The sequence below is a fragment of the Anas platyrhynchos genome, chromosome 11, assembly GCF_047663525.1.
Source record: "Anas platyrhynchos isolate ZD024472 breed Pekin duck chromosome 11, IASCAAS_PekinDuck_T2T, whole genome shotgun sequence".
In the NCBI taxonomy this organism is placed as follows: domain Eukaryota; kingdom Metazoa; phylum Chordata; class Aves; order Anseriformes; family Anatidae; genus Anas; species Anas platyrhynchos.
In genome coordinates, this window is record NC_092597.1 from 6462576 (window position 1) to 6483967 (window position 21392).

At 34.6% G+C, this 21392-nt stretch overlaps 1 protein-coding gene and 1 long non-coding RNA gene across 6 annotated transcripts in view; one reads left to right on the forward strand and one right to left on the reverse strand.

The window, feature by feature from the left end:
* The window catches only part of UNC13C (unc-13 homolog C), a 167936-nt gene extending 157211 nt beyond the window's left edge, over positions 1-10725 (forward strand). Inside the window, exons 31-33 of the mRNA XM_072043348.1 lie at positions 4530-4622; positions 5563-5722; positions 9105-10725. Of these exons, the coding sequence (XP_071899449.1) occupies positions 4530-4622; positions 5563-5722; positions 9105-9390 (539 nt within the window). The 3' untranslated portion in view covers positions 9391-10725. The remainder of the gene's footprint in view (positions 1-4529; positions 4623-5562; positions 5723-9104) is intronic.
* Positions 1-21392, reverse strand: part of LOC119718010 (uncharacterized) — a 157704-nt gene that overhangs the window by 31922 nt on the left and 104390 nt on the right. The window contains exon 3 of one of the 5 annotated variants that reach the window (XR_011811943.1): positions 15996-16080. The exons of 2 other annotated variants lie outside the window; for them this stretch is intronic. This is a non-coding gene — a long non-coding RNA (uncharacterized lncRNA). 2 more of the 5 variants (XR_005268586.2, XR_005268585.2) reach the window with 2 other exon arrangements.

Consider the following 21392-nt stretch of genomic DNA (forward strand, 5'->3'; position numbering starts at 1 on the left):
CAAGCCTGATGACAGCATTTTTCTAAATAAAGTAACAGATAAAAAGTAACATTGTGAACAGGTAGGTCAGACAATACCTTTTTAGACATGGCACTTATCTTCTATAAATACTTGTGTATGGGAATTTCCTTTATTATGTAAACTTTTATGTTCATGTTAGAATATCTCAAATACTAAGTATAATTTTATGCAAATGGTGCAGACTTTGGGCATAGCTATTTCAGTGTTATTTCTAGTAATTACGTACACCAATTGTTATCCTGAATACTCAAAGCATGGCAGGTGGAGATTCAGAGTCAAGACCTGTGAACAGTCTGAATGTTAGGTCAGTGTCTCAGATGTGTTTTGCCAATCTTATTGAGAGGTCCATGCTGCATACCAATGCTCCTAGTAACTACTACAACAAGCTATTCTCTCTATTTTTTTTTCCAAAAATTTATGAAAACATCTCAATTGCCATGCCCCAACTTTCAGGTCAGTATGGATGGTATACACCAGAGGCACTAGTCTTATTATTTGAAGTCTCAAATTCTTTTCTTACACTTTTTTTCCTAAACTGTTCCTCTACCATAAGCCAATGACACTGTTGTCAAAGTAAGGATATCAAATATTCAAATTGATTTTAAATGTACTTGCTGTTACTGCTCTTCCAGCATTCACTGTGGATTGTGATGGTTACATCTGCCACACGCAAACTCTCTTTGTGTGTGGCAGATGTAACCATCAACTCTGCTTCTTACAGCCCAGTATGTCTCTCACCATTTTCTCGTACAGTGGAGGGACAGAGCATGCAAAGAACTTGTTTGTATTCACAAAAAGAATTATGATCAGTAGAGTGTAAATCAGATTAGTATTCTTCAATCAGATTAACATTCTCTACAGTAATCTAACACTGTTCACTGTAGCCAATATGACTGTTTTGACCTTGAAATATTTGACTCCAAAATGGCTCTTTTCTGTCAAGATCATTAGGACTATAATCATTACCACATTCATGACATTCCAGGTGCTAAATGAGGAAGAAATCAAATCCTGAATGCTCTAAACTTTTGGTCCACTGAGGAGCAACCATCTTAGGATGGAGGAAGTATTTTTTCTCTCTTAGATTTTTGTTTGTAACAGAGCGACCACAGTCTAAATGTAGGTGATCGCTTAGAAACCCACCTGGGAGAGGATGCCGTCTTTTGCTTCACATAAATTAGCTAGTAAATAAAATCTAAAGCACAGTATAGAGTTGGAGCAGTAGTACACAAGCAAACATAAGGATTTCCAACAAACAGATTAATTTGTACATTTGTTAAATTTCTAATGAGTTAAGTTACAGTACTAAAGGAAGAAAAGTGCAATCTTCTGTGGTACAGGGCTAGATATTTTTTGTCCATTAAATTGACTTGCTTGTAGGCGAAAATGACCTTTCCATAGCACACTCAGGATCACTAATTACACTGTGACTTTACAGGGAGTGGTAGCAAGAAAGAAAATAAAACAGCAGAGACAGATCTGAGATTTTAAAATGAAGTATAGCTCTTGAACATTATCAAAAACTGATATAAGCAAATACTGAATGTTCTAGAATTGTACCGTCAGTGTGTTCAGCAGGTCAGTGAGAGAAAGGGAGAAACCAAATGCAAGATGGATGTGCTGGTAAACTGAAGGAAACAATTCTAGAATCCACTAGAAGGTGTCTTTACCAGCTAAGATGTTCTGCCGAAGGAGTTTTCCTCAGCAGTAGTGTCATTTTAATATCAGCTGTTTTCAGTATAAATCTGCACAACATTTTACACAGGTTTCCTTACAACCATATCAAACAGCACTATACACACAGCACTAATCCCACTATGTGTTTGTGGTATTGCTTACAGCGCTGTTGTGAATTACAGACTGCTATGAAAAGGAAAGAAAAAAGATCAGTTAGGAGACCTTTGCAAGGAAATACTTTGTGCAGTTAAAAAAATAAATAAATAAAGTAGGAGTTTGAGGAACAGAATAAGACCTCTCTCAAATCAACAGGTTTTGTCTCCGTAACATCTAAGGAGTCATTATTAGAGGTTAACATCCTGCTATGTTTCAGCCATAATATAAATGTTAATCATTTTCTTCTAAAACATTCCTGATTTCTCCAAATGGGGTTTTGCTTTTTGGTTTTTAAGCTAGAGGCTCAATGAAGTAATTGACACTCTGATATTTTCAGTGATACTCAGGATGAGCCTGACTCAAGTTACATTATTTTTATTATATTTTGTTATATATTATATTATTATTATATACTCAAGTACATTATTATTATTATTGAGTGGGAAAGTGTTTGATAAATTCACATACTTCCTCTTTGTATGTTTGGTTAATCCTATCCATTCAAAGTTCCCAAGCTTTAACGTATGTTGCAAACTCACAGTTCTCTTCTCCTGCCCAGCTTGACAACAAAAGCTTTTTAATCAGAAGAACAAAAAAACTGTTTTACAGGTGCAGTATGATTAACTCAGACTTTACAGCTGATGATGGCTATATATGCTATCAAAAGTGTCGTACATAAAAAAGTCCAACACCAAAAAAGGGAACCTGTTAAGGTTGAACTGTGTGCAGCATGTAACAATATAAAAATATGGCATTTCACAACATGATACAAGACAATGGTCAAGAAGCTCTATTCTCTTTGATTTCTTTTACAGCGTCAGATAACTGCTGAATGACCTATATATAAATATATATGTATGTATATGCTACCAGCATTGATATACCGCCTTCTGAATTTTAGATTCAAAAAAAAAAAAAAAAAAAAGATATTTTCTTAATTTACTCCAAGTTAATGAATCCAAATAACTATAAGGGAAGATGCTGGCAGCTTTCACAGCTTTCACATAAGTCTGCAAGCTGGGTTAAATGTAAACTCATTAAAAACACTATATTGTGTATAATGAAAATGACAACTTCATTTAAAAGAAGTCATCTTGTTTTTCTGGACAGAATAATTTTATAAAAGCATTTTGCACTCCAAATATACATATATATATATATATTATTTTTTTTAACAGAGAAATAAAGTTTCATTCAGGAAAAAGAAACTATATTATACTATGCTACACACAAATACAAGTTCTAAAGATACCATGGTTGCAAGAGAAAAGAAAAAGAAATATCTGTAACAACATCGCCTAGACAAATGAGAATCTCCTTCCACTTCCTAAACAAAGGCTAATTCTACTATACAGTCAGATAAATACATTGTATTACTCTTCTAAAAAAAATGGCAGTTCTACTCATTTTTTTATTTTTTTTAGGTTTTCTAACCCATGTAATTCCTGTCTTTTTATGCATGTTCATAAGAACAAGGTATAGGTTAATTATTCTGAACAAGATGTAGAGTGATTCAGCGACGTAATCAGAGGCTCAGTACAGTACAGCTTTCTTTACAGAATTATCCAAATATAACATGAAGTTTAAGAGCTACCACTGAAACTAAACTTCTTGCCATTAGAAACCTGATGTGTAACACTATTTACACACTGAAAGAGGTCCAAACCATCTGATTGATACTGGAATACATCTAGCAGTAAAATTTGTACACGTACCCTGCAATTCAGAAATAGCAGCTATAACCAGATTATATACACTAGATTGTGTGTTTTTACCAAAACACTGGTGACTATGATCATTTTCCCCACTACATTTTATACATGACACCCTATTTCATTGTACCCCTCCCTTAATTCCTGAACGGGCTGCCAGAGAACTTCTAAAGGAATATTTGTTTCTCTTCACGTAAAGATTAAGGGGAACCAGTGCACAGTGAATTTATGTGCAAATAGAAAGATGGTAGAATCTTTCCTCTGTGAACCCAAATAAATGATTGCCAGTTATACAGGGGTAATAATTTGCTTTACTATAAATTCATGGAGATTAGAATGGAAAGCAAATGCACAGGCCACAGAGTTAAAATTCACAGCCACCCAATTAAAGAACAAGCAAACATATCCAGGTTTGTTTATATAGTAGTATTATAATCTGACATATTAATGGACCTTTGAATACATACTGAGAGTTACTTTCAGAGAACCATTATGTGCAAATTGGCTTAGAAACACAGAAACTTTTTTTTTAAGCCTCTGTCAGTGCAGAACTCTAGGAGTTTGTTTATAGACTTAACACAAGCTTCCTCCCATCAAGGGATTCATCAATAGCAATAAACAGATAACTTCCCAAGGTTTTGGGGTGTGCATGTAAGCAGTTTGATAAAAGCACCAGTTTTTTGTATTTCAGGATGCACACACACCTGATGGCAACCAGAATGGAAGGTTTCTAAAGAAAAGCTTTTCTCGTTTTACTGAGGCACTTCATGTAAACACTTGCAAATGCTAGGTGCTTTTTTGGCAAAATCACTTATAAACCAATAACTGATTCCCTTCTGAATATGAAATGCATATCAGCAATTTCTAAGTGTTTCTTACAGAGAATACCACTCACCTTTCACTTTCTATTTCTCTTGATGTATTGAGAAGCAAAGCATGTTAACCTATTAATCATTGTTTCAGGTCAAACCACTAGTAATTCAGTGGGTGAAATATCTATACAGGTGGATGTTTCCACACATCCTGGAACTGGTGAGCATAAAGTTACTGTAAAAGGTAAGTTCCAAAGAGCTAATTTTAAAAGGAAAACAACAACAAAGTCCAAAATGTCCAAGCATTAAATCCTAGGTAAAACATAACAACAATGAAATAACAACTGTTAAAGCTGTAAGAAGGCTTCAGGTGATTAGGATTGTACTTCTTCCTTGCTCAACATCAGCAAAAGTTAAGACTAGGCAGGTTAGTACTGTCTTGTGCTTCCCAGTGTAGTCAATGTATCTATTTATTTTTTTTTTTTATGTAGTTATGGAATTATAAATTCTAACATGACAAATCACACTTCTGAATTGCTTGTACATAATTTAATTTTCAAAAGCCGTAATAGAGGTGAGCGGTAAATGACTGCACCAAAATTTAAAATGTTCTATTTCTAACAAATAAAATGCCTTTGTTCTGCAAAATTTTAATTCCAAAGGAAACCCAGTACCACTCAGATTAGTATAGGTTAACTTTTTAATTCTAATGAACATAGCAGACAAAACAGCTATTAACATAAAGTATTCATAAAACATACATTTATATTTTCTGTTGCTCTAACTGGAAGTAGTCAGAAGTTTTACTTGGCACAGAACAGGCAAAGATCCTCCTAGACTTACCAGGTAGAACCATTGAATATACTAAGTTGGAAGGAAGCGAACCACAAAGACACATGCTCCACACAGGTCCACCCCAAAATCAGACCTTATGTCTGAGAGCATTGTCCAAACACTTCTCAAATGCCAGCAGGCTCCGTGCAGTGACCGCTGCCATGGGGAGCCTGTTCCAGTGCCCGGCCACCCTCTCAGTGAAGAACCTTTTCCTAACATCCAGCCTGAACCTAGGTGTAGGTATCCTACAGGAAAGATCTCAGGGCACCTTTCATTGGTCATATTGGATAATTAATTGGAGCTCTTCTAATAGGATTTTATTTAACTTCATTTCTTTTGTTTCTTTATAGTTGTAGCAATTAATAATCTAAATTGGCAAACAACAGCTATGTTCCGGCCATTTGTGGAAGTTTGTCTATTAGGTCCTAACCTAAGTGACAAGAAAAGAAAACATGGAACCAAGACAAAGAGCAACACCTGGTCACCAAAATACAATGAAACTTTCCAATTGTAAGTCTTTATTTGCTGTTAATTACCTATCGTATGCAAATTTTGCCAGAATGCCTTGCAATTTAACCTGTAAAAACAAAACAAAGTAATAAAATTCTAAAGTTAAGGCTATACAAAGCACAATCCATAATAAATGAGATAACTTCGAAACTATTTAACTTGAATCTTTGCTTTATCTAAAGATGAATGACAACCACTAAGCTTGTCTCCTTTTAGCTTTCTAGCCTTAACCACCTTTCAGCTGGTCAAAATGTACAATTCATTTCTTACTGCTAGATTTTTAGGCCATTGCGACTGTTGACATATCTAAGTATTTGAAGTATTGTGCATGTGTTTATTAATGTTATTATCTCTATTGTTTAATCCTCAAAGCAATAAGAAATTTTTCATCTGACCTGGACCTTTACATATAGTATTTCCCACAGCACGTCTCTTTAACCTGTTCACTTCTCCTCCCATAACTGAAACCAATTCATTTTCCAGCCACACTTCACACACACAGATAGAAAAGAAGGACAGAGATCATTTTCTCAGTGTCTGTCGGTGAAGTTGCTTTTAAGGCTTGTTGCCAAGTGATTTTCTTTATCCCATTGCTATAACAGTGATGACAAATAACCTCTAAGAATACAGAGTAGCAAGCTGACATATGATCATGAAAGGACAAGCTGAAGAAGGACATCGTAGGAAAACCGGAGGCAAAGAAATCTCCATGTCCAAACTCTCAAGTCAGAAAATTCTCACACCCTCTTTGGAACTGTTTCCCACACAGTCTGGGAACCTCAGCTCCTTAGAGCTGCCTGGGATGAAAGCATCACCTGGAATCACATCCTGGGCCCTTCCACACATAAATATTTTTTCCCAGAAAAAATTATATTTAATTCAGTGAGATTATGCTGTAAACAAAAGTAGCAATCTCTGAAATGTATATGGATCAAATATCTCCTTTATTTGTTTGCAGCTAGTAAAAGCACATGAAAATAAACTTAACATGCTGAGTTTACATACAACTGCATGGATAGAAGAGATTAAAAATAAAGTAAAATGGAATAATTTATGAAAATCCAAATGAAATTACACTAAAATAGGTAGAAAATCATCAGTATGCTCAGGCTTTTTCATCTTCATGAATACCACTGTCTTCTAAAAGCTCAGTATACATCCACTTCTATGTATTCATCTTTGTTGGGACCTGTCTATATAGCTATTACATATAAGCATAAAAATAGTGTAATTTATGAGGGGAAAAGGTGTAGGTACATTATAACTTCATATTTATACTTCTTACTTATAGCAGTATGACTCTTTTTCTTTCATTACAACTTCAACAAATAATATAGATGTTTTACTTTATGTAGAAAAGGATGTATTCAAATGTCTTTTATGCCCAGTAACAAGGTGCTTAACACTAATAAAGAAAATAAAATATCAAATAAATACCAAACTTTTATTATTTAATCTAAAAATCAGTCATCTATTCAACAGTACCCTGCCACTCAACCTTCAGTAAATTCGTAATGCAGTCAGTTACTGCACTCTGAGCATCTCTGTTGTTCTACTTAGAGCAACGTAGGAAAATAATACTCAAAAAAAAAAGGAATTCAATCAGTTGATGTCAAAAATATTTATGAAGTGTGTTTTCTAGAGGAACTAAGTGATATTTCAAAGCCATACCTTCTTCCTGAAGCCTGACAAATGATTTCAAGTGTTGCTTTCATTGAAATGCACAGATCCTTTATATGATTATATCTTTAATATTGTATTTTTACATACATCACACAACCTGACACTGTAAAAGTCAGACTGCACCTCACTAAGGTTAGGGTTGCCTATTAGGTCCTTGTGTATTTTAGATTAAATGGAATTATATTGTGAATCTGTTTTCTGAGTGTTATCTTGCCCTACATATGCCCATGTGATCCAGAAAAATGAGTAAAGGATCAGGAAGAATAAAATCAAATACTTTGTGATTTTTAGGAAACAAGCCCCCTTCTTATCTATGATACTGAGCATAACAGCTGCTTCCCTCCTGAAGGGATTGCAGTGACCTGCAAAATGAGTATTGACTTCAGGCAGAACAAAGACATAAGCAGGCTGCGTTAGTATTCCCACTGGGGAAATTGCATAACTAGGAACACTTTCTCCAGTTTGGTTTGGCCTGTCAGTAGGTATAATTCTAATTAAATATAACTATCCTCTAGGCTTGGGGGGATATCAGCCATCTTGTGTGTGCTATATATGGCTTTTGGGCCAGTACTTAAAGTGGCATAGAGGATCTCCAAATACCTTGGAAGAGAATAAATTAAAAGTGAGGTTTCAGAGCTTATTATTTTTTTGAACTTTAAACAAAAGTTTTTAAAACATCTTGGATCTACTGGATGAAATATGCTAAAATAGTGTCCTTGCTGTCATTTCAAAAATAAAGTGATGCTTAAAATTTCTTATTTCTATCCAGGAACAATACTCACTGCACTAGTAGTAACTAAAAATGAAGCATAAAGTTAGTAATTTAAAAAGCTGTGATAAGATGACAGTTATTTAAAGAAACTGCCATCATAAGAAATGTTTCCTATTAATTTCTCAATGTGATATCTCATTTGTGTTACATTAGAAATCAGTATTCACGGGCATTAAGTATAGAATTTTGAGTAAGCAGTACTGTACATCCTCCAGCTAATTTGGACCTGACAGAATGAACAGAAATAAAAGTGTAGCCAAGATACGTTTTGTCAGTGCAAAACTTGCTTAGAGGTGACTAATCAGATCCACGTGATTGCTCATAGGGGAAAAAAAAAAAAAAGGAGCAGTGGCAAATATTGATGTAGGATTTTACACTGCAGACACAGAAGTTAGGTTTAGAAAAACAGGTAATTAAAAGCAGAGAAGCTGCTTCTACCTACTTACAGACTTCCTAGTTATTTAGCCGGGAAAAATGAGCAAAATCTGTAAATCAAAAAGATTTGATTCCTATGTATGATGCATGCTATGCTTAAGTGAAAGCTGTCTAATTCACGGATGTCCGTATAAACATTTTTGTTGTTTTGTAGTTCACCAAAAAGATATGGTTATTATAGTTCCGGTAGTAGTTGGACATTTTAGGTACTTTCTGGGGAAAAGTAGCAGTGGTTCAGATGCTGAAGGAACTGATGAAATTCCCTCCATTTCTGTTCAGGTCAGTGAGAAGAGGAACTATGTTAACAGTTCCTAGCAAAAGGCTAACACGTAGAAATCTAAAAACTGAACAATAATCTGTTGTAGAAAATGAACTACAAAAATGAAACTACCACTAACATTTTAATATCAACAATATTTACAAGACATGCTCATTCCTCGGAGGAATGAAACTCAACTCCTTGTTCTAAATTCATCTTTTTCATCCTTGCAGCATTTTGAGTAATGAAGATAAACCAGGAGCGTACGAGCTTCACCTCTCAGTGAAAGATTACTGCTTTGCTAGAGAAGATCGCATTATAGGAATGACAGTTATTCAGCTGCAAAACATAGCAGAGAGGGGTAGCTGTGCATCTTGGTATCCCTTGCTGAGAAATATCTTTGTAGATGAGACTGGATTGACAATTCTTAGAATACTTTCTCAGAGAACCAATGACGAAGTTGCTAAAGAATTTGTAAGACTTAAATCAGAAACAAGATCTGCTGAAGAAACGGCCTAAAATACTCCCATAATTCAAGACTGTCACTGTAACACCATAGATCCAATGCTGTTGTCTAAATAGTGCATGCATGCAAAAATTTGTGGGAATGTTTAATTAACTATGTTTTCAGTGTTTGCCAGTACTTATGTACTACATTTGCAATGTATGTCAAAGAGCTGTATACCTTTTCTACATATTTTGGTCTTTGTTAAAGTAATTGTTCCAATGAAGTGCCAAAACTAAGATTAAGAGTAAATAATACACTATATCACTTAAAATGTTGATTTTGCTTCATCACAATCCCTTTAACATTTATTAATAAATAGCTTTTTGAATTGATAATTAAGTTGTCTCTGTTAAACCACTATGTTGCCTATTCTAAATTATCTCCCATATTGTTATTTAAGAAAAGATTTATCTAATTTTCTTCAAACCTCATTTTATGCTAACCTCATTTTAGGCATCCTACTGATAACTTTTTCTATCATTACTACAGATGCAGTTACTTATAGAAGTGTTTGTAATTTTATAATTACCAATAAAAAGTAATGATTTTTGCATAAAAACTGAAAAAGGATGGAAATATTTTATGCTAATCTTTTTCCAACCTTTCATAAATATCACTGTGAAGAAATGCTGTTCAAGCAAGTTCTCAAGAAGCTGCGCTTACTAGAGTTTGTTACTGATGTTTGATATCTTGAGATAACTTTGTTCTTCAAAACTGCCAAGGTAATATCATATTTATATTAAAAGGGTAAGTCAGTATCTGTAGAAAAATACTGTCATACAGTACAGTATATGTGCTTTAAAAGTCATTTAAAAAATATATGGTACTGTAGAAGGGTTAATAGTTTGGAATACATAAAGTTGGGTTGTGATTTGTTTCTAGAAACGTTTATGAAAAGTAACAATGCTGTTAGAATTTTCACTCAGTTATTAAGGTTGCTTTACATACTTAGCTGTAACACCAGTTAAGTGCTTTGTTTTGGGAGGGGTGATTTTGGCTTTTTTGTTGTTTAGATTGTTTTTTCTTTGTTTTTGTTTTGTTTTTTTATTAGAAAAGATCAACAGTTTGTACTTATGCAACATTACTATGTATTGCACTAAAGCAAACTCCGTGTCCTGTAAATATATTTAGTGATAAATTGTAAAATAAAATACAAAAAAAAGCTGCCTCTATTTATACCGTTTGATATTTATATTCCTGTTGGTTATAATTGCATGTGAAGCCAATGTAGTGGGTAACAATACAGCATTTTACTATATCAAAGCATGATTTCCATTGTCTAGCACTTTGCTCTTTTATAAGTGTAATATCTCGTGTCACATTTATAATAAATGAGGTACACATTTTATTAATGTGCATAACATTCTGTATTAATGCACACAATACAGATATAATGTTCTGTAATATTAAAATACACACAGAATATTCTTTGTCATTGTTTTTAGTTACAAGCATCTCTAACGCAGGTTGGCGTTTTCAGCTTAGGGCAAAAACTAATAAAAGAAACAAAGGATATAAAGCTTGTATAGTTGATTCCAGGCTTCTGAAACGCAGTACACAGTTCCATGTAGGTAAAGCATTCTTGCCAGGATATCCTTTCATAAAATATTTAGATGAGATTTTAAGAACATCTTTCAACATCCTTTATCCTCCTTAAGACCAATAATTAGATTTTCGAGAAGTGTATATATAGATATTTAGAGAAGACATTTTATTAGAGAGTTAACAATAACTACCCCACTGTCTTAGTAAGGTATTAGTGAATCCCCTGCTGATTTGTATGCAATGCAGAATATATGAAAGAATAAGAACTTGTTTCTTTTTTTTTTTTTTTTTTGTATTGTCTTAAAAAAAATAGTTTATGAGAACATTTGCTTAACTCTAGTGAACTAACCTGAGTGAACTGACGGCTGGTTTTGGCAGTTTAACTTCTCAGTGACAACCGATGTAATCAAAATTCAAGTTGAAATTCCATTTCTGTTTGTTGAGAATATTAGTATATATACATAAGGAAATAAGAAAGAAAGGGAAGTAGAGTAAACTTGATTTGAGAACAAGTTGTCAGGGAACAGTTACTAAATGGGGACTCATTTGATATGCATCTGGGTAAACAAATACATTTAGAGAAGCCTGGAATATGACAGAACTTCAAATTAACCAGTATACTTAGAACTGACATATAACTCAGTTCAATAAGGCTTAAAGGAGAGTATTTTGTCTTTTCTGTTTATTTTACAGGATGGAAATGTGAGAGGTAACCAAACTACATTCTCCTAAGCACTAGTAACACATACAACTGACTAGCTAAGATGTTGGGAGAATACTGGGAAATTACACAAATATGGCAACCAGGCTGATTTTTCTGACAACTGACATTTATAAACGATCCACCCTCCCCCCAGCATTATGAAATAACATGCTTGCAACCCCTATTACTTATTTATCTAGTAAATACATTCTCTGTCTATGGTTTTACGTACTGTACGTGTCCCTAAGTCCAGAGGTGAATGTGAGCTGCAAATTACCCAGCAGCATCTCGGAGCCCCTTTTCAGCCATGGCACAACCAACCATGCAGCACACCAAGGTGCAGAGAGAGAGACCAGCTCTCCAGAAATGAGTGCCAGCCCTCTGAGCCGTGGTAGTACAAACAGGTATAAATGATCTCCAGAGCACAGAGATGCATTATCTGCAATACACGATCCTGCTTTCTAGACAACAGGAGCAATAACTTTTTTTTTTTTTTTTGCAGAGCTTCATTTCCAAAGGTAGGAAACTGTTCTTACAAACTCAACTCAGTTCTACACCATTAATCCTCTCTGATTCATAATCAGTTGTTTGTTTGTTTTTTAAATACAACGGGAAAGTTGTCTTTTATTCAGGTAGCTAGTGAGCCCTTCCATAAAGGAAATCAACAACACAAATATTAAAGTTACGTTATAAACCCATTTCTTCATATATCATTCTTGTGCATGTTACTTGCATCACTAGCACAGGCTTACACAGAAGGGACTAAGGCACCAAATACATACCCTAGAATCACAAAATAACTCTGAAGGTACCTTCTGGTCGACCTCATCCTCAAAGTTGGACCATCAAAAACATGCTGTTACCATGGAGAACTACAAAAGCAGACATATTCAGGTTCCACACCTTAAGAGATGTGTAATTAGAAGGGTAGGCTCTGACAGGTTTAACAAATGGCTCAGCTGTACTTGTGACATAAGGCAAACCAGACCTATAAGCAGTAGCTTCCAAGGCTAACTTGTAGTTGAGATTGATGCAATTAGCGTTGTTGCCTTTTAAGAGTGATAGTTACATAATCTGTCCAAAGTATCTGTGTAAAGTCTTCCATTGCAAAAACAATCTATAATAATATTAAATCTATAAACTCATGTTCTAATCATTACAATTATTACTAATCAAGGATAAAATTATTTGGTTTAAAACTCCACAATAATAAACAGCTGTCCAAAGGCAGCAAATAAATACATCTAATTTCTAATATTTACTGGTTTACAGTAAGGAGACTGCACAGAATTTGTGGAGACATAATATTTTCTGCATGCCCCCTATAATTAAATATTTACAATAATCTTAATTCTGATTACACCATGTATCAATATACTTTAAAGAAAAACACATATTTAAGTTCTCAACTCTTATTCAAATTGAGAAAAAAAAAGTTACATATAAAGTATACATGACAGGAGAATAATGTGGATATTTGAAACTATAGATTTCAGGAGATGATAAACCAACATACATAAAAGGAAAAGTAATTTTTCCTGAGGAAGAGAAATCCAGCTTGAACTTTTCAAGTTAACATCAGTGAGAGGCTCTGGACCACACAGGGGTTTGTGTATACTAGACAGCTCCACGTGAAAAACCATCCTGACAACTAGTGTGCAAAATTAGTGCAACAACTAGCGTCAAATAAGAAAAAACTCCAACAGATTATTAACAAAATGACTTAAAAATAATTATTTAATTTCTTCACATTTCTTATTGCTTTATTATTCTAATCTATTCCACTGGTTTCCATTGATATTCTCATGACAGTGATGGTAGAAATCAAATTTGTAGGCAAGTACTGAAAACAAATGGAAAATTTACCATTATCACATTACTCTGAACTAAAGTACCCATTTCATACAAATCCCTTGAAAACAAAAGAAAAGAGCTGAACAAATATGTGGCAAACAAATAATTATAAGAATTTAAATTCAACTAGCAGACATGATTAACATACATGGATTCAGCGTTATTTGTAAATACAGAATATTTTTCAAGACTTGCCCAGCTGTGTCATTCAGTTGTTTAGACATGCTTATTTTGATGGTATTTTCATATCATTTGTATTTGCCTTTTGCCATCATACTTATGTGATTGAGCTGTGCTACCAAAAACTCACAGAAATAAATTTTCAGGAAAAAAAAAATTATTTTAGAAGACAATCAAAAGATCGGAGACAAGCATTAGACTGTGACTAATAAGCAGAACTGGGATATTACAAAAAGATGGTACTACAAGTATTTGTTGATATAAAGAACCATTAAAACATGTATCTGGAGAATATATCTGTGCATACAAAGTATAAGTTAATTTGTAAATGATGAATCTACACACTCCTATAAAATCTAATTTGATGACAAACCCAATCAAGAAGAAAATGAACAAAAGGATCTTTTAAAACCAATTATATAGCTGAAAATCATCTTATCTACACAAACTGCTCCAAAAATGAGCTACAGTTTAACACCACCTTGCCATTCAGCAAACATATTTCAAACACAAGAGCAATTAAAGCTGCCATTCACAATTCCATGGGAATTTAATTAAATAATCACTGCAGAATATGAAATAACACATGGGCATACTGTAAACTTTGTAGCAAAAGACATTAAAATGTCAAAGGTTAGCTTTCAACTGAGTGACTTATTCAAGATAATCAGGAAAAAAAAGATAATCCAAGGACAAAACAGAAGTCTGTTCTTTACTATTTTTCTGTTATGTCTACTACAGTACTGACTCCAAGTCCTACCATCCATTATACAGGCTCACAGAACTGTCTAGGTTGGAAGAGAGACCTCCAAGATCATATAGTCCAACCTCTGACCTAACACTAACCAGTCCTCCACTAAACCATATCACTAAGTTCAACATCTAAACGTTAGACCTCCAGGGATGGTGACTCCACCACTTCCCTGGGCAGCCCACTCCAATGCCTAACAAACCTTTATTTAAAGAAGTTCTTGCTAATATCCAACCTAAACATCCCCTGGTGCAACTTTAGCCCATTCTCCTTCATCCTGTCGCCAGGCATGTGGGAGAACAGACCAACCTCCACCTCACTACAGCCGCCTTTAAGGTATCTGTAGAGAGCAATAAGGTCACCCCTGAGCCTCCTCTTCTCCAGGCTGAACAATCCCAGCTCCCTCAGCTGCTCCTTTTAAGACTTGTTCTCCAGACCCCTCACCAGCTTTGTCGCCCTTCTCTGGACTCTCTCATGCACCTCCATGTCGTTCTTGTAGTGAGGGGCCAATATGAGACCAATATGAACACTGCCAGTTTTGTAAGCTAAAACAGATGCAACCCACTCTCCCAGTACCCAACTATTTTATGTCTGCCTTGTTTTGTGGTGAAGTTTCTTTAAAAGGTTTGAAGGCAAAAATATATATATTAACAACTTTCTAAAGCTACCCAGAGGAATCATGTTTAGACCAGTATGTCTTTAATTTCTTTACTACATGTTAATTTCTGAAAGGCAGCTTAGGAGGACAACTACAATCTCACAAATTCAGGAATGTTAATATGTACAGCTAATGATTTAATTCAACAATTTAAATGTATAGAGAATAAAATGTTGAACATGACAATTAAAATTTTCAAAGCTCTGGAACTACCAGAAAAAAAAAAAAAAAAAGAAAGAAAGAAAGAAAACTATTTCCTACTGATAGTAACAAGTTCAGTTCACCTTAGAAATAAGTCCTTGATATACCATCTGCAAGCAGCATACTGTAGGCCAGACCATTTTAAGTGATGAGCCCTGACCATAAAAAAAACTGTTCAAAAGAGTCTTACTGTGCCTTATTTCCCAGCCTCTATTCAAGAACAACTCAAGATCTGGAAGCTGATATACACTATATACTGAATGGACCATAAAGGTTTGCATGAAAATAAAAAAAGGAATTCTGATGATTCTGCATTGACTTGGGGTCTCACATAATTCCTCTACATTTTCAGAATACTCTTACAAGTTCCAGGGAAAAAGAACAACCCAGAATGAGTGACAGGCTATAGAAAACAGCTTACTGAAGCATTCACAACTCTGCTCTGTAAGCTGTATATATGCTGTTGTTTGACTACATGCATGAAGGGTAAAATACACATTGGTAGCACAAATGACTTTATCAAAGTTGCAAGGGAACAGTCAGGGGAAAAAAAAAAAAAAAAAAAAAAAAAAAAAACACAACCATCTTCACTTACCCTAAGTACACATGAGTCTGCTGACACAGCCCTTGGTTTTCCGCAGTCTTTTTCTGCAGTTAATGAGACACCTCTAACTTGGAATTCTTTAGAGTCCAAGAGGTCCCACATATTTTGTTCAACATTTACCCATTTAAGAAGGAAAGTTTTTGTTGCTGGAGTGATGACAGCTGGCACCAACGTGGGTTACACCTCCAGGTCTGAAGTCATGACACTAGGAAAACAAATGTAATGCACTGACTAGCAGCACCAAAAAATGAGAAGGAATTGCCAAAATATGCACCAAATAGTACAATAGAAATGGAAAATTACCATGTACTAAGTAGACTCCCCTTCCTCCAGATAACAGTCTCCCAGATTTCTTCTCCAAGTAGAGATGGCACGGTACATACACAATGCCTGCTACCTTGACGTAAGCTGGCAGGGCTTTGTCCATAAAACCACAGAGTTTATACACATTATACAGTAGTCATACATAAACAGTAATACACGTAACCTGAATGCACAGAATAGCTACACTATTATGTAGTAAATTTATTAGACACCACTGTTTTAAGATTTTAAAGAGATAAAAATAAACACAAGCCACTGCCTTGCCTTGCTGAAATGATACAGTGCAGATAACTATGACCATTATTGATCAGGTAGAAGAAAGGACCTTGAAGACAAGGAGTTAATTTCTGTCAACATGAGAGCAATCTCAGCAGGAAAGAGAGGATGAGAAAAATGCATTACAGGTGATGGGCAAAGCGGCATGAGTAAGGGGATATTTTACAGAGAGATAGGAGGGAAACATGATCATGTTCAAAATGCAGTTAGCCACTGAAGTTTTTATTTATTTAGTAGCCTTCACTGAATCGTCTCCAGTAGTATGGAGAAACACTCAGAAAAAAGGATGTAGATGAGGAAGAAGAGATTCAGAGTAGGTCTGAATGTAATCCAGCTTCAGATTGCATTCCTTTTGTACCAAATCTGTATACATGGGTGCACAAGGTGGGCAAATAAATAATAGGTAATAAAAAAAACACCAGATTCCCAGCCTGGAGGCCATCACAAGCAAGTTCAGGCTGAAGACTGCGGAGATTATTTCCCTGAGTAATATACAGACAAGACAACAGCATTAACTAAGTGGGATATTCTCCTGAGGAGCTTGAGAAACAATAGAAATTTTCATGTAATGATACATCAATGTATCAACATGTTAATTTGCACCTACTTGATCATGTGAAGTCAATATGCCCTTTGAATGATATCAACTTTTCCTATGTAATTTGTGAAAAGAGGCTCATGTCAGACTGAGCTTCCCCAGCATTCTGACTGCTATGAAACTAAATCAAGTCCCTCATTCTCCCCTATTCAGATTGTCATTAGAGAAAAAACACTGCAGGATCCCCTGAAGTCAAGAGCAGCAGTGAACTTAGCTCATATCAGATACGCTCTATAATGTCCAATAGCCTGTATAATTGCAGCACATCTCTCTACTGCAGAGAACTTCATTTCTGATCAGGGAGAAATTACATTGCAGAAAAAATTAGAAACCAGAAACACTGTTTACATAAATGCACACAAACACTAAAGGATTTGCTGTTTGTATTTTTACCAGGTGAAAACAAAGACAAGTATAACTGAAAACATGTTCTTCACTGTCACATATACACAAAAGCAAAGCTTACATATATTTACTGCATAAACTGAATCTTTTCTCTATAAACAGCTTGCAATTTTGTTAAATGTTACTATTTAGACCCATTAGCTAAATCTGTGAAAAGGGATTAAATCTCTGTTGATGACTGAGATAGCTGTTTAGGCTAGCTCCAGCTGAAAGGGTCCTATCTGTCTCAACACAACAGCTAGGACCAGCTTACTGAAACAGAGAAATGGGTTAAGATCCACTGCTTCAGACAACAGTTCTGTCAGTAAACAAAATTAACTGTTCTCCAAGTGTTCCATTGATCTTTATGCAGAGGTTAAGTAAACACATCAGGAAATGAACATCAATATTTCAAGGAACAGTTGTATCTGCATGACAGCATCAAAGTATTACCAATCCAAAATCCAAAACAAGATGTATTGCAATAGAACAGAGAAGGAAGTGCAGAAGTAAATGAGAAAGGTTTTTTTGCATAACAAAGACTTCACAGCTCTAAATCAGACCTGTCAGCTGGAGAGTCCTTTGAGACTCTTACAATGTAAATTATTTAGACAACTAACTGACACAGGATAATTATCAGGTATGTGTTCCAAGATGACCATGACTATAAGAAAGAAAAAAGAGCAGGAGAAATACAATTCTAGATGCACTTAGAGATTCCATGAGAGGAACAAAATTGATTAGATATAAATCAATTACAAAACATAGTTTCAGTACTGCCTTGGTTAACACATGATAGAGAAGCACTACAACAGAATTTTCCTATTCTTTCTGTCCACACCCCATGCTCATGAAAGGTCTGTCATCTGAGCATTGTTTGAAACAGAAGTTTTAAAAGCTACTGAAATCAGTAGTTACAAATTCAGCACTCTGCAAAGCATTTTATTATGTAAAATTAGTCAGCCAATGCCATAGTATCACATAAATAAGCTACACTGCACACAAACAAAAACAAAATCATTAATATGGGTTGGACTCTGTCTAGTCACAGCCAAGGAAAACATGTATAAAACATGTTTAATACCTGACTGCAAGAGTACTTAATCACCATTTAAGTAAAGTTTTGAGAATATGCAACTTTTCAACCTGGGAACCCAAAAGGCTGTGCTATTGTCTCTATTTATGCTTGAGGTAAGCTTATAGGGTTGTGTTGTTGTTTTCTTTTTTTTATCCTTCCCTCATTATCAACACTCAGAAAAATGCTCTAGCTTAGAAGCTAACAACAATTCTTCACACAGCAGAACTTTGTAGCTGCCCAAAGATTTGGGAAGAGATCTCTTGGATTGCCATGCCACACTGGTCACAAGGAACAATAGATTCAGTGTTCCACACCGAAAACTAACTCTTTTTATGTAGCCCATCCCATCAGATTTTACATTAAAGAAAGGAAAAGTGGGAGACAGCAAATTTTCTCTAGTGTTAAAGATTCAGTATATGCTAATATCTGTTACTACAGTGGTACACATGGAGCAATAAAGTAACTGTTTCAGTAGGCATTGTGAACAAAAACTACCTGAACCAGCATTCATATTCCAAATAAATGCAGAAACTTGCACCCAGAAAAGGTAATCTTGATACTAGAGCATTTAAAACAAGTCTAGGAAAGCTGTTCAAGATTATGCCTCTAGTAATGAAACGTGTTCATTTTTTGTCATTGTGGTTGAAAGCCAGCTTGCATGTAACTCTGTATTATTTAAAGATCCATCAAAAAAGATACACCATTAGTAGCAAAACTGACTTGGCACCAAAGCCTGCATTAAGCATCTACTTTTTGAAAGTCTAGTAAAGCAGATTTATTATCTGAAAAATCGGGACACTTAAAAGAACAGATCAAAAAGCTTGAGGAAATCAGCTACAAATAAGGTATTTCTCACCAGCATAATTTAATCCACAAATGTGATTTACAAGAAAAAAGTATTCTCAATGAGATTTGTAAACTATGCAGTAGTGGAATAAGTTTGGTGAAATTCCATTCTTAAGGACACAAAAAAAGATACAAAAAGAAAAATCCAAATCCATAAAACTTGAAGAGTCAAAGCCACCTCTTAGGCTGCAAGCTTATCAAATTGTTTTAGGTATTTATAGTATAATAAGTATTTCAGTGTCAATATATTTTATTAAAAGCAAATTCCATTTTATTTTGCCAAAGGAAGAGCTTTACAATCAAAAAAAAGCATTTTTGTTTGTTTTTTATAATGAAGCATCATCAGTTCTTTTAAATTTTGACTAAGATTAAATTGATGCTCAAGAGCCAACAGCCTCGCTACACAGACCATTAAAGGGAGGGTGGGGTTTCCATCTTCAGTGAAAACCATCAAATTTCGGACTTTGCTATGACTTTTTTTTTTGCCTTAGGCATGATTTAAATACCTCTGAAAACAACAGTAGTTGTTAACTGTTGAATTCACTGTACTTTACTTTTCTCCCTACAGAAAAAGATGTGCCAAGCATGAGGTGCAAGCATGTTTCAATGAAAGCAGATATCTCCAGAGAACAAGTGCAGTCCCACATGGAGATAATTGTATCTTAGTTTCCACTACAAACGCACACATTACTCTAGGAACAGAGCAATGTTTTCTGAAGTACTACATTTTTATTCCATATAAAAAAATACATCACGTCTGCAATTATTTGAATTTCTCATCTCAGAGAGAACATTTGTTTTTAGTGGAGGACTTTAGATGTTAGTCAAACTGTAAAATAATTAAGTACTGGTGTAATCTTGTTATTCACAGATTAACAGAAAAAAATACTAAATTGTGAAGTGTCTTGCAGAATTACTGAGGGCCTTGGTGCATGAAACGTTTTAGTTAGTAGCAGTAGCTTTTGTGCTTTTGGCGGAGATCAAAGGACGTCTTTTCAAAGACAAAAGTGTAACTCTATACACAGCCATAGTACTTTTTGTATGCTTTATATGGAAATTACAAAGTCACTTAGTTCTACAGGATTCCCTCTGGCTATTTTATAAGGTGCCTATCTGAAAAAGTACCATGCCAAAACAAAAATCTCATTATACCATCTGAAGTAGGATTTGTTTCCAGAACTTACAGAGTCCACAAATAAAATACGGAACAACAAAAAAACTATGAGGTTTAGTTTATTTTCAACTATTATCACACTCAGTAAAATTCTAATTTCTCTCTATTTGCTATCACTAGATATCAAATGCAAGTCCAAAGCAAAAATCCAAATATCCCCAAAGGCTGAGTATTTTTCAAATTTAAGGAACTATTTATTCTTTAAGCTAGAAGTGCAAATTGAGATACAAATTTAAAATTCAAACTGACAAGCTTTTAATTCAGACTTAGCATGCTGTCTGGTCTACGGTTATACTGAATTTACAATTAAGTTACAGAAAGTAATGTAAACTTCCTCTAAGAAAAAATAGAAAGGAAAAGTTATCTGCTTGTATTTGTATTTAACTAGACCATGTTTTATAGCATATATGGTGCATATATCCCTTATATGTCAACTATTATCCCTAAAAATAAAATCAGAAGCAGATATTTCTTGCTGCAAATGGATTATCAAAATAGATAGACACACTACTATAAGAAACGACAACAGAAGCAGAGACAGTTAATTAACATCATACAATATGATGGATGTAACATAACATAACATATCTATGCCAGAACAAGAAACAGAGCCAGGCTTCAAGCATGCCAAAATAGTTGTCTATCTGCAGGTTACATGTCTTACAATTAGTTATTCTGCAGCACTCTGATTAAATAACCTAGGACCCCTTTTTGCTTCAGTGGCATGCAACTATACTATTTGTCAACTATAAACATGATGCTGCTAAAAATTGCTGCTAAAAATTATTCAGAAATACTGAGTGGCAGAGAAGCGAGGATTATTTGGATATAATACCA